Source organism: Ophidiomyces ophidiicola, assembly GCF_022830035.1.
Source record: "Ophidiomyces ophidiicola strain CBS 122913 chromosome Unknown scaffold_9, whole genome shotgun sequence".
NCBI lineage: Eukaryota > Fungi > Ascomycota > Eurotiomycetes > Onygenales > Onygenaceae > Ophidiomyces > Ophidiomyces ophidiicola.
In genome coordinates, this window is record NW_026054649.1 from 603,064 (window position 1) to 616,400 (window position 13,337).

The following is a 13,337-nucleotide window of genomic DNA, read 5'->3' on the forward strand; positions in this document are numbered from 1 at the left end:
ACCTGCAACTGCTGGAATGTGTATAAACTCTGTTCATGTGAGGAGCTTTCTTGTGTTTTATTTGCTTTTGATTCGGGGCACAGTCACGTTAGGCACTTCACCTGTCTACTTAGCAATCTATATCAAGAGCAGAACACCTTATTCATTCAATGCCCCTATGTATAAGGCTGCGTGAAACCTCAAACACTGGTCAATATCCTTTACATACAGGTTATAAGAACAACTTGGAAGATAAGGATTTAGTATACACTGTACTTGATGTCTAGCTCTTCGGCACATCATCTGGCAGAGTAGGCTCCGTTTTCAAAACACTGCTGTCGTCATCTTTCTGGGGCACCCCACTGACAGCGCCATCAACACCACGCGCCTCTGGTGTCTCCGTTGTATCTGTAGATATATCTACAGTATCTGCTACAGGGCTGGCAATCGATTTCGAAGGCTCCACGACTGGCGCTGGATTGGAGCTAGCCATATTTTCAACGGACTGCCGGGGCTCATCGAACGGTTTGGATGCCTCTTCCTGAACATCAGATATGTGATCCGCAATTCCGAGACTGGCCAAAGCATTCTTTTCTTCGACTCTAGACTCCATGACTTGTTGGTCATTTTGGTCTGGCGATGATAGTGATACTTCTGTCTTAGTACGCAGTTCACGCGATTTGATTTTCGACAATGCAAAGACCCCATTAGGGGTCATCGACCAGATATTCCATGGCTCAACCAACATAATAGATGGGGTTTCAGGCTCTCTCGTCTTCATTGTTTCTTCCGGTATAGAGGAAACTGCAGGCTTCCTTCTCGCGGGACCCCGGGCCCTGCCTTTGCGAGCATCGCTTAAAGGCCCCTTTGGGGCTTCTAGCGTTTGTTCTTCTTCCTTCTCCTGTGGCTTGGGCGCCTGGGGTCCAAGCTTCAAACGATTATCCAAATCTGACAGAAATCCAGCCTTCAAAGCTGCAATTTTGGACCCAAGAGGGCGAGAAGGAACTGGGGGCTTGGGCTTTACAACTGGAGGCACTTGCGCCGTGTCGCTGGGGCTGTTTGATATTGTTTTAGTTAAACTGTCATCTGAAATCCGCTTCGGGGGTCTAGCGGGTCTCGGTGGTATTTGAGGTTTAGGACGCTCCGGAAGAATGGGACGCTTTTTCAAATCGGCTGCAGGGAGAGCAGACTCAGTTTTTGCTGAAGAAGGCTCAAGTTTGGAAACAATCTCCGGTGCTTTTTGTGAAGGAGGATGAGGGATTTCCGGCATGGATGACTGCTGTGCACTGTCCGTCGTAAGGACCTGCTCCTGCTCCGGTGTCTGGACTGTGGCTTCGAGTTGGTGGCTTTCTGGGGCTTCCTCCCAGATATCCTTGCTGGGGAAACGCTGTTTGACATCATGAGTGGATACTCTAGAGTCAAACCCGCTTGAAGATGTATTTGGGATTGGTCGTGTTTGTGTGATAATCTTCGCCATTTTGTTCTCTGGGATATCGACAGGAGAAGAAGTTTCATTCTTGGGACTTTCAGGTATCGAGACTGTCGTCTGTAACTGTAAACTGTCAGGCACATCTTCCCATATATCTCGGCTTGGGAACCGGTGTTGGTGGAACTCAGGTCTTTTCCTAAGTTTTTCGTCCACAGACGGTTCCTTTTCGTCTTTATCATCTTCTGGAAATAGCGGCTCGTACTCTTCGACATCTTCAAGAGGTCGCCTCATGTCACTGGAATCTTCTGCCCGAGAATTATACCTTGAGAGAACAGGGCTTGCCGCTGGTTTCGAGTGGGGTCGACTACCAACTGTACTTGCAGATCGGCTATTCCCTTTGAGATCAAATTCATCGACAGCACGCAAACCATCTCGCCTCTCGAAAGTTGGAGAAACAGCTGGTTGTAGATGCTCAGTACGCTCATCAACCTCATCTTCTGCAAGTATCGGTGCATTGGCTTCACTTTCCTCCAATGAATCATCGCCATGTGGTTTATTATCTTCCGGAGCAGGCATGAAACCGTCCGGATGATTCTGATGATGGATTGGTTCATCTATGTGAATTTGAACGCCTTCTTTATCGTGGTCTCTAGCGGAGTTGAGGATTGTGTCTTGGCCACCAGTAGGCGGTAGGTTAGACTTGACTTGTGATTTGGTAGCGTCGGCAAAAGGCTGAACTTCTGGACGTATCCCTGAGCCATGCATGGGTGATACAAGGCGGGAGGCGAGCTCCTCGGTCGCCAGGTATCCAATCTCTTCGTCTGGGGTGCCCATGACATCTGCAGTAGCGCCTAATTCCATTAGTTTGGGTGGAAATTGGGCAGAAAAAAGAGGAAACAATACCTAACGTAACTGCTCTGGCTGCAGATGATTTGACAATTTTATTTAAGTCGTCGCTTGACATGGCCCATTCAGGTCGGGGGCTTGCAAATCCCATTCCGTAATGATTTTGCTCTTCGCGTACAAATTCGTCAGGGTGCTTATCATACCAAGCTTTTTCGAATTTGTCATTTGAATGGATTCCATGGCCATGAAGTCCATAGCTTCCAGGAGGCAGAGAGGACTCTCGTCCAACCTGGGCCCGAGACTGCTGACGACCAAGTCGATGCGAGCCACGACTTTCACATCTAGGTAGCTCATCGTTTACACCAGGAGGAGCCGGGGTTGGCGCTTGGACATCCCCAGCATTCGGAATCATTGGTACACGTCGTCCGATTTCCGGAATACCGTGTTCATCCCCCAACAGAGCAGATTTACGATGCTCACCGGACAATCGGCTTTGAGAACGAGATACTTTGGAAGGTGATAACGAGCGGTCATCATCATTGCTGTGTATAGGAGCCCCAAAGCCCGCAGCCGCAGCCTGGCGAGAATCCGTCCTTGTCACAACTTCTACCTGAGCCTTAGCACTTGCGCCTGGTAGTGAAGGCCTCGGCGCATGAAGGTACAAGTCCTGATTAATACTCCTTGTTTCTGCAGGCTGTTGTATTGAATCACCCGCTTTGTCATCCTTTTCATTCTGATAACCAATCGTTTCGTATTCCATCCCCTCTTGCCCAACAGAAGGGAGAGCCGACACACTTGGGGGTCTGGATAGGCGTTCTCGACCAGAGAACATCTCTCCAGGAAGAGCGTTTAGTGGTGATGGCGCGTAGCTGTCACATCTGGGGGAAACAGGTCGTTCGGCTGGGCGTTTCGATGGGCGGGGAGGAACTTTTGGAGCATCGGTATTAGACGGTACAGGATTATTGTTGGACGACCGGGAGGGTCGTGGTGGTATTATGGGAGGAGCCTTCGTCGCCATTTTCGAGCTTTGGATATTTCCAACGTGCAAAACAAAACAGTCTAATAAAGATGCTGTGAGAGCGGTCAGCGGGATAACTTAAGGATTTGGTCATATTATGAGGCAATATGATTCAAATGCCTAAACCCCATATTGCAAAGAAGAATAATCAATCAATATTTAAAACGTATAGAATTGTCGTGGTCTGCACACCATAGCGGCATGTCGCATGGCTGCATGCCGGAGAGAAAGCTGTCCAAACTAGAACAGTACGATAACGGCATGCGGTTTTTATGTAGGGCCAACCCCTAAAGAGGGCCCATTCACCCAGAAAAAATGCAATAAATAGTAGAGTGCAAGTGGTTCTGGTTGCTAATTGATGCCAGTGCTCACCTCTGGTTGACCTGCAAGGAGCCGGAAGCTAGGGACTGATGTAGCTCGTGGTGTTCATCAAGACGCATTCGGGGGCTATAAGCAAGCCGGGAACATATGCATAGGCCAGGAAACACTAGGTAGCGTCTTCATCAATGCAACTCCCAGGGACAAGTGAGGAATACTCTGTCTCGTAGAGTGACGACAAGGGAGTAGTGGATGAAGCTCAACCCCAATCCAGGATCAGGAGTTCAAGCCACGCCATGACATAATCCATATTGATACTGCCGAAACATGCCAAGGAATGGCGCTGAAACTGTAATACCCCGTGCTTTGGTACCAGCCCAGCGACGCCGCCACAAGACCGGATTTGGACCGGAGTGCTCAATATAAATGACTTAACTTGGACAGCACACCCTACTCGATAGGGTACCCCGTGTGCAGCATATGGCCTGCTGAGGGTACCTATGCGCTTTGCGCGCTAACATCAGGCTTGGTATGGAGTAAATCCACGAACAGCTTGCCTGGCATCTTCACTTCAAAGAATAGTAGATAGAATAAGAACTATAATTTTACGACGGGGCATCATGTATCTTATCCATACATTCATGGAGAAAAAAAAAAGGTCATGAAAGGCAGTATACACCATCCCAAGCAAGGTTAAAAAAACCAGTAAAGAAGAGGGCAGATTGAACAGAACAGAGCAGGAAGCCATCATGTTACACTCCTACATCTCGATAACACGAAGGGGTCGCCGACAGCTACCCGCTTTCAGACAATCATTTGCGCAACGCCTTGGCCTCCAAGGGTTTTACTTGTTGTAAACTCTTGTTTCATGACACCAGCCAAAAGATAGAAGATTGCCGCGATGGCCAGAAATACCGCTGGACAGATCAAGCTGGATGGTCCTATAATAAGACTCACCCACAGGCCGGCACTCATAGCGACATATACAGCAGCCCGCATAAAACTTGTAGTAAATCGACGGATAAACGAGTCAAATTTCGACGAGGTGGGACAAATTCGAAGGAGGAACGGAACTTCAATGAAGAGAAGGATTGGAGAGTAAACTCTATTGGCCTGTTAGCCTCATAGCAGGTTGGCTATGGAGCGCACGACTCAGACTTACAGAGATATTATCCCGAAAACAATAAACGAACTAAAAACATTGGAGAGACCTATGGCAAAGCATAGTATTATGCAGAGAACGCCCGTCCTAGAACACAGAATGCATAGTTAGCGAGGTTTCAAGACGATGTAAGCAAACTAAATTAATAGAAAACGTGAACTGGACCATACCATTGGCCATAGATACCTGTTGCGGAAATTAATTAGCTATGTATATCCCAAAGTACAGAGCTCGGCAGCCCTGTAGTAGCTACTCATGCAATAGTGATTACAAAAGGGACTCTCACTGAAATTTCTCGACTTGAGCTCCTCTCCGAACGTCATTATGAGATAGTTATGAACCGCGTAGCGCTTCGAAGTTGGTAAAACTCCTCTTTACGGGTGTGAAGCTTATTCTTTGAGCACCGAGGAAGCTAGGCAAAATTTGCTACAAGGCAAACAAATTTCAAGATATGGCGCGCGAACTGCTTTGGCTGCCTGTTAGCTTTTGCAATGTGGCATTGTTGGAAAGAATGGTTGGGGGAGCAACGCAAAGAGCTAGTTATTTCTATACAGACACACACAGCAGCGACAACAGTGCTTACTTGAGCAAAAGGGCAAGGAGAGCCACACAACAAAGTGACAAGTAGATATCAGAGTTGGTTTGGTGAGGAATGAGCGACCACAGTGGTCTCTGCACAAGCAGCTGACCAGTGAACAGGGTGGACTTGGGGTTCACAAACACACAGCTAAGAATAAATAGGTTTACACAATGAACAAAGTGAGTGCTTTGGAATGAACGTCGATTGATAGTGGACGACTTAAGCAACGTCTCTTGTCAGTCCACCGTTGGATTTGAGACAACCCGAGAGCTTGCGGTGATACGACGACATCTCCAGCCACAGTTTGCTCGTAATGCGCTTGCCTGGTTGCCAAGCCTTTGGGTTCGTCAGTGTCGCCAAGCCCTTCTCCCATCCTGGAATTATATGTCGCCGCCCTTACACCTCAATGATCTATCGCAGGGTACTCCGTAGTTATATAAACAGCAATTAAACGGGGTCTCATTCGGATATCAAAATCAATTCATTCAAATATAGAATATTTAATTTGTTCGTCACAACACCGTTGCAGTGTATTTGCCAATTGATGAAAGACATCTAATTCGCGTGCTTCTCGCGGTCCATATCTCCTTTCCTTTCCTATTAACAGCTCCCCAGGTCAGCAACCTAATCGCAGCCTATGAGGAAGAATACACGAGGCGGAAAATATCGTTGAAGACAAAGTAGCTACCAGCGCCATTTGGGAGGAGCTGAAAGGTCTGGGAATAGCTCATAGGCTTCTGCTCTTCATCAACCTAAAAGAATGGAGTCAGTCTCTGTATCAAGGAAAATGGGTACACATATCTTTTAAAACTTACCAGGAGAGCACCGGTGACCATAACTAGGATTCCGCCTTCGTTTGTTGGTTGGGCATCCAGTGTCGAAACACGGTGAGCAACCTTTTGGAAAGGAAGAGACTAGATTTTGACAGTTAGCAACTGGCATCAAAGTACCCTTTCCATAATAAAGGGTAGTCCTAACCATCAACTTTTCGACGATCAAGCCGGTGCCTTGGATCGAAGAGTTCTCGAAAGTCAACATAGAATGATCGCGCTAGCTCTCAGTCAGCATTTGGCTGTTTGCTCTGCTCTTATCTCCACAATCTACAAGGTCAAGACCGTACATATAATGGGGAAAGGTCTGCTCGATTCTCGTCGAAAGTCTTGTAGTAGTACTCAACAAATTGTTCTAGCCATTCATATAATCCGTTAGGACCCAGGAATTCCTTGCTTGTCTACTCCTGAGAAGGCCCGCAGGAGACTGCCACCAGCAAAACTACGTGTTGTAACTCACGAGCAACATTCTGAAAGTCTAAGATGGGTTCAGAAATAATCAGCATTTCTGATCACAGTAATACATAATATTTCGCGCTGCATCCAGGTTGTACTTGTGCCCAGAGTCGCGTCAGACACTGGTCGCGTTGAGGAGCTAAACTCACCAGTCATTTTGCCTTTCTAGAATTCAAAAATCAGACAGAGATTACAGGTTCCTGATGGAGGTGTTTTGAACTGTTGTTGATTTTGGAACTTGTCAGCGTGGTTGGAGTGGCGGGGTTGTTGGCGGGGTGAGAAAAAAAAACATTTGATAACCGCGATGGAGCCTTGGCAAATACACCCCTATTGTACTCTGTACCGAGTAGGAGAAGGGGCTTTTGATACCCAAATTTGGCGGCCCAACGACGCCCATCAAAGAGATTGAAAAGTTTCCAGAATATTTATCTTATGTATATTATAACCTACACCTTCCCAATAATAGGCCTACTACACATGTATCTATACATACATATAATAAATAATACATCAAACAATCCATTTGGGGTATCCGCGACGAACATGATACTGACGCCTAATCTGAATCTGAATCTGCAAACATATCTTCCGCTTTTGGGCGACGCCGTCTCATAGGAGGCTCAGACGATGAGGGCAACGATGTGTCAGCTTCCTTCTCTGGTGCCGGCACATTGGGTCCTTTGTCTTGGGGGACTAACGCTTCCTCGCCTTCAGCCAGAGCTTCCGTATCCTCCAGGTCACTATCTTCCATGGGAACCCCATCAATATCCGACATCGACCCGACATCGAGCATCTCTTCTTCGCCCGCTATCGGCGCTCCGTCAATGTCGATGTCCATTTTATCTCCATCTGGGCTGGGTTCATATTTGTCCACGGCTGGTATCATACCAGCATCCTCAACCGTCTTCCATTTGCTTTTGTCTTTGGTACCAAATAAACCAGGCGCTTTTTCTACTTCCGCCCGAGCTTTCTCCTCTTCGAGCTCCTTTTTGGTGAGAGGTGGCCGCTCGAACACTTGAACAAAATGCTCATGACTCGACTGAGGAAATACACACCACCCTTCCCAAAGGCTTAATAAGCTCCCAATGCTCCTCCTCCATTTTTCCAATTTCAATCGGCCCCATCCCAAATCTTTTTCAAGTCGACCTAGGTGTTCAAACACCTTTCTAGCCTTTAAGGCGGTCTCGAAGAGCTGCCTGTAACGCCAGGCATGGCGGACACCACTTGTAGATGAAGAAGACAATATGTCAGATATAATATAAAGGCCCACTAGTTTCGACGGAGATATATCAAGCCTTTCTTTGCTCTCAATCTTAGAAATGCGATCTGTATTTTCAGGTCCCTCCATATCCTTTTCGTTTGGTTCTGCAGCTTCTTCTGTTTTCGTATTAATCATCTCAGTCTCATCTTGCTGTCTTTCAGGGTTCGCAGCACTGTAAGCAAAAGGGTATTTGACGTTAGAAATAATTAGGTCTACCACTTCTTCTCCTCCTTCGCCAGCATGGTTTATGGCGAATGCTGTGATGCGTGCAACATCGCCCCGACGAAGTTTCGTGTTTGTTGTGGGTAATCTGGCAAGAAGATGCGCCAGCTTAGCTTTGTGCAGGGGATTTAAATGGCCAGTACCATCATTGGGCTCGTTTGATGGGTCATTTATACGCCTCTCGTCGTCCCTATCCGAATCATCTTCATCGGAAGAGTCGTAATCCTCATCAGAAACAAACTGGTCTAGTTTTGTCGTAAACTCAAATGCCAATTTTTTCTCTGGCGCAACCCAGCCTGGACCATTCTCAAAAATATATGTTGGTATACCCCGAAGACGATTTCTATTAGTAGATTTGGCTGAATTGGTGAGAATGTCCCATAACTTCCATCTATACCATACACCGCCAACGCTCCGCGAATTCCAAATCCACGCCCACTTTTCTTCTCTCTGAACTTCTGGTCGACCCATAAGAAGAGCTTCAAACTCGGGTCCATACGTTAACAGGTTTTCTAATGTCTTGTGAATTAACTTCAGCTGCTTCAAATCAGAGGGCGGTTTAACGTCGACCTGAAATGCAGAGCCATCTCTTGTACCATAATTAGGAGCATATGAAGTAGGGGGGGCAAATGCAGAACGATGAGGCCCGGGGGGGCCACGACTAAACACACCAGGGCCATGTGGGGTGGGGCGAGCACCAAATGGCTGGGAAGTAAGACCAGTAAGCCCAGGGGTAACAGGAATTGCGGAGTTAATGGCGGCGGAGGAGAGATGGCGAGATATTGAGAGATAAAATCCCCAGCCAAGGTATTTATTCTGTAAAGAGCTCACAACAGTATCCATATCGGTAGCGGCAGTCTCTTTAGCCAATGTAACTATGGCTGACCAAATTTTGCGCTCTCCAGTCGCCTGGCTGGCAGGTGGGATGATCTTTACATTGTCAACTGCTAAAACTGGGGGAATAAGCGCTTTTATGACAGCTGGTGAGGTGCCTGGAGGCAATGAAGAAAGATGTAGGGTGGGCTTTGCAGCAGCTCTTTCTGCTTCCTTTTTATCCATGGTCTTTTCTTCCTCGTCCTCCAAAATTCTGAATGCACTGGTAGTGTCCATTGCTGAAGAAGAATTCTCATATGTCAAAATCCCGCGGCCCGTATGATCCCGGGAGGACGCCAGGTACCCATCATATGTTCGCTTTTTTGTAAAAGAAGATGGAGGTGGACCTAAACCACCAATTGCTGAGCTCTTCATGGATGCGCTGGTGAAGTGCCGTCGTGCGGGTCCGCCAACAGGTTGCCCGCTGCCATGTTGATATCCGCCAGTTCTGCTGGCCGTATTTAACAGTGTGGGAGAATCTTCATCGTTTTCAAATGACTTGACAAAATCTTCGTAGACTGCGGCTGTCTCTGCCTTCTCACGCGCCCGTTTTGCTTCAGCCTCTGCTTTCTGCCGCTCAAACAAGGATTTCTTCGCCGGGGCGGCTGCTTTCGGCGGAATTTCGGAGAACGGATTCACTTTAGGGTCGTCAGGCATCGTCAAATCGCTCCTAGCTCGAAGCCTGGTGTAATCGCTTTTGTGCACACCGCCTCAACTCCGTAAATGACTTGCGTGTTCTGTTGTCGAGCTTCATCTGTGGCTGGAGGGTGTGGCTGAACACACTAGCAATTAACTTTATTTCATAATCAGCAGTTTAAACACCTCTGCGTACTCCGTATCAATTCCATATACTTCGTACTCCGTAGAGGACAAACGGCACAAAAAATGGCGACTACTACTGAAGTTCAAAATATCCTCCGTTTTCTCAGCCAGGAGTCAAAGGTTCCCCTTGCAATCGCGATAGCAAGTGCTAAGGATCTGCAGGTATCCAAACTACTGAAGTACGAAAGCTACCATTTGGTACTTGAATTAGAATTATCAGTTTTATTCATAACAACTGACACACAGAAAGTATTGATTCTTTAGCTAAAGCAGATTTAAGAACGCTTGTTTCTATTTTTAAAGAGGAAAAGATTGCCAAACAAGTCTCCAACGCGGCGAAGAGAGCGGCAAAAAAGCGGAGGGCTGAGGAAAATCCTGTTGTAAATACTTCGCGCCGGCCCAAAAAGGCATCAAAGCTTGAAGAAAATGTTTATTCTGCCGAACTTGAATCCTCTTTATCACTTCCCATCTCAACGAATGTTGACGAAATTTCAAAAACGGTCGTTGTTACCAACCGAGCGCCATTGATGCTTGCTTTTGCGGTCACGCTACTGAAATACACTATGCCTGAGCAACCCACATCTAGCAGGCTTAGCCTAGCTCAGGCCCTCATCAGTGCGAACAGTCGCTCTAAGGCTATTAGCCTAGGTATTGACAACGGAGCCAGTGCCGACGATGACGGTTGGGCGCAGGGACAGCCTTCTGTAACAATTCTTGGAAGAGACATTTGCGTTTTAAAGAGATTTGATGGTTCTAACGGTGAGGATGTTGGGTGCAACAGCACGCAGGCGTCTTTCGAAGTATCTCCACCGCTATGGGGATTAGATGTAGAGGCTCTACGGAAAGCCAACAACCGTTCGCCGTCACTTCCGATTTTCAGACCAGAATCCCCTCGTGCTTATCTACTTAAATCTTTCAATTTAGACGAACAAGAACAAGAACCTAACAAGACAAAGAGAAAGAAGAAAGCGAATAGACTCGAAATAGACACAAACCAAGAAAGGTGCCTGGGGCTTGTTCTCGGAGCCATCGACATAGCGTGTCGCTCATGGGCACCTATTCTTAGCAGGCAGGAATTGGATAGACGGGTGATGACATGGTATCTACAAGTGAGACCCGACGTAGAACCGGGCCCTTTGGGATGGGGCCAGAAGGGGAAGGTCCATTTATCTAATCTTCTTGCTTTGCGAAAATAATATTGCCTGTGATAATCGGCTGTTGTTTTTTATATGTACAATAACTTCATAATCCTTACATACCTTCCCATAGGACTCGATAACACATATTGTCACTGGCAAGCATTCTTCTTACCTCAACGCAAAGACCGGGCTCAATGATACCAAACTTGCCGCCAGCTACGTCACAGCACGTCATAGCTCCAAACCCATCACAACACACATTCCCTGCTTCAGCCATAGCTTGTTTCTGATAGAACATTGAAATTCTCGTATATCTACTTGAATGTGTTCCTGCTGTCTAAACTTCTGGAATTTAACGACCCTTCCTTGATAATTACAGCATTCTTAGATTTTCCTACTTCCATCTCTCAATTCGCGTCATTAGGCAGTAAGGCTTCGATATGAGGTTTTTTACGACAGGCTTAATCTTAGCCCTGGCCACCGCTGAAGCCGTGGGATCAAGCAATTGGTTTAGTAAAGCCGGTACGTATGGCATCTACAACATATATAAGCTTGGGGCTGGGTAGTAGCTCTATTTTTATTTTCTCTGGTGCTGACCAAAACCTAAAGTTTACAACAGGTGGCATGAAACTGAGCTTGAACGATGGCTCTCTGATCACGGTATGATTAGGATTGCAATTCTGACTACCACACATTTCATTTAACTAGTTGATATAGACATTCCGTATCCAACCCCTGCAGACCGAAAGGATCTCGAAAATCTCATTAAAAACAACTGGGACAAATATGTGCAGATTCCCATCAGCCACACCAACGAAGCAGTGGGTGACTCATATGAAAATGCTAAGGGTTGGATTTTTGACTCGTACGTACTCTAAACCACACACCCGAGCCAACAGGTGGAACGCTGATGAGATGCGATAGATGGAGCGAATCCCACTTAAAGACGTTCCTGGACAAACATGGCATTCCCAATCCCCAACCAAGGAAGCGAGATACCCTTTTGGCTACAGCACGAGAGAGCTATGAGTCCATTGCACAAAAATTGGGGCAAACAACGCTCTATCCTGGGAACTGGTTATATGAGCACTGGTCCGAATCCGATTTAAAGGAGTATCTTGATAGCCATGGATTCAACGTCCCACAACCAACAAGCCGTGATAAACTAATTGCTGCTGTTCGACGAAATTCTAGACGTGCTGGCATAGAGGCTCAGAAAGCTGCATCAGTAGCTTCTTCGTCAGCAGCCGCAGCCCAGGAGAGTTTGACCGAAGCTCTTTTCAGTGCATGGTCTGAATCTGATTTCAAGAAATTTTTCGATAAACACGGAATCAAAGTCCCACAGGGCTCTCGACGTAACGAACTCGTCGCATTGGCACGAAAGCATAGCAAATCACTGCTTGAAGAACCCACTGCTTCGGTCAAGTCTGTATATGGCGCAGCAACCACCAAGGCAGGAAATGAGTATGCTCGAGCAACAGAAGATGCACAGATGAAAATGGATGACCTTTTCAATTCTGCCATAAATATGTGGTCTGATTCCCGCCTAAAAGCTTATCTCGATACACGCGGGGTCCCTGTTCCTCAAGGATCAAAACGCGATGAGCTCTTAGCTACCGTGAGATTGCATAGACATAAGGCAGCTGCTGGTTATTCTGCGTGGACATTTGATACCTGGAATAGGGAAAACCTTGGGTAAGAGCTTGATGTTCCCATGCCCTTTTATGCTAAATTGCTAATGCTAACATTTCGCAGAAAATATCTTTCTTCTCAACATAAACAGGCCCTCGAGAAACTCGGTGAAAACAGGGCTGAACTGTTGAAGCAAGCCCAAGATGCATACACCAGTGCCTCTAAAGCTGGTGGTAGCAACTACGCCTCAGTGACTTCTTATCTGGCTTCTGCAACAGAGGCTGCAAAGGATCATAGCTTCAATAGTTGGTCGAAGGAGGATCTTGAAAAGTACCTGGAATCCTACGGAATGAAAGGTCAGCATGATGCTAGCATTGATCGACTCCGTGAGGAAGCAAGGCGCAATGCCGATTATTTCATGTATGGTACAGTCAAGCAGGAAGCCGGTATTCTTGACCGAGCTTGGGGTGCTGGGCAATGGGTCTGGGATCAGTTGAAAATCGGGGCTTTAAGCGGAAGGGCTGAAGGACAAAAAGCGGCAGATGCCGCCAAAGCGAAGGTTTCAGAAGCAAAGGAAAAGTCCGAATTGTAAGATCTCTTGACGGGCTGCGATATCTTGATTAAACCAGCGTTTACCTCCTGATTGGTTACCTAATCTTCCATGTTTCTGTGTTCGACTTATGTATTCCCAATGAGTGATGACTGGCATGTTTGATCAATATTGAATGCAAGAATTGTTTTTTCAAACGCTCAATGCCTTATTGTCTGTA

The 13,337-nt window shown here is 46.8% G+C and overlaps 6 protein-coding genes across 6 annotated transcripts; 2 read left to right on the forward strand and 4 right to left on the reverse strand.

The window, feature by feature from the left end:
* Nucleotides 1-262: 262 nt before the first annotated feature.
* On the reverse strand, nt 263-3,272 carry LOZ57_003103 (uncharacterized protein; the record flags this gene model as incomplete). Its single annotated transcript, XM_049252157.1, has 2 exons — nt 263-2,259; nt 2,312-3,272. The coding sequence occupies 2 exons, from the start codon at nt 3,270-3,272 to the stop codon at nt 263-265; spliced, it is 2,958 nt and encodes a 985-aa protein (XP_049109040.1).
* A 1,122-nt stretch (nt 3,273-4,394) lies between these two features.
* Nucleotides 4,395-5,075, reverse strand: TVP18 (Golgi apparatus membrane protein tvp18; the record flags this gene model as incomplete). Its single annotated transcript, XM_049252158.1, has 2 exons — nt 4,395-4,695; nt 5,071-5,075. The coding sequence occupies 2 exons, from the start codon at nt 5,073-5,075 to the stop codon at nt 4,395-4,397; spliced, it is 306 nt and encodes a 101-aa protein (XP_049109041.1).
* An 892-nt stretch (nt 5,076-5,967) lies between these two features.
* On the reverse strand, nt 5,968-6,668 carry NTF2 (Nuclear transport factor 2; the record flags this gene model as incomplete). The annotated part of the gene is made up of 5 exons (XM_049252159.1): nt 5,968-6,084; nt 6,148-6,246; nt 6,311-6,382; nt 6,453-6,517; nt 6,623-6,668. 5 exons carry the CDS (start codon nt 6,666-6,668, stop codon nt 5,968-5,970), a joined length of 399 nt encoding a protein of 132 aa, XP_049109042.1.
* A 506-nt stretch (nt 6,669-7,174) lies between these two features.
* LOZ57_003106 (uncharacterized protein) lies at nt 7,175-9,631 on the reverse strand (the record flags this gene model as incomplete). Its single annotated transcript, XM_049252160.1, has 1 exon — nt 7,175-9,631. The coding sequence occupies one exon, from the start codon at nt 9,629-9,631 to the stop codon at nt 7,175-7,177; it is 2,457 nt and encodes an 818-aa protein (XP_049109043.1).
* A 228-nt stretch (nt 9,632-9,859) lies between these two features.
* On the forward strand, nt 9,860-10,992 carry LOZ57_003107 (uncharacterized protein; the record flags this gene model as incomplete). The annotated part of the gene is made up of 2 exons (XM_049252161.1): nt 9,860-9,975; nt 10,047-10,992. The coding sequence occupies 2 exons, from the start codon at nt 9,860-9,862 to the stop codon at nt 10,990-10,992; spliced, it is 1,062 nt and encodes a 353-aa protein (XP_049109044.1).
* Nucleotides 10,993-11,375: 383 nt separating this feature from the next.
* On the forward strand, nt 11,376-13,159 carry LOZ57_003108 (uncharacterized protein; the record flags this gene model as incomplete). Its single annotated transcript, XM_049252162.1, has 5 exons — nt 11,376-11,457; nt 11,545-11,595; nt 11,653-11,800; nt 11,860-12,630; nt 12,691-13,159. 5 exons carry the CDS (start codon nt 11,376-11,378, stop codon nt 13,157-13,159), a joined length of 1,521 nt encoding a protein of 506 aa, XP_049109045.1.
* Between the last annotated feature and the right edge of the window lie 178 nt (nt 13,160-13,337).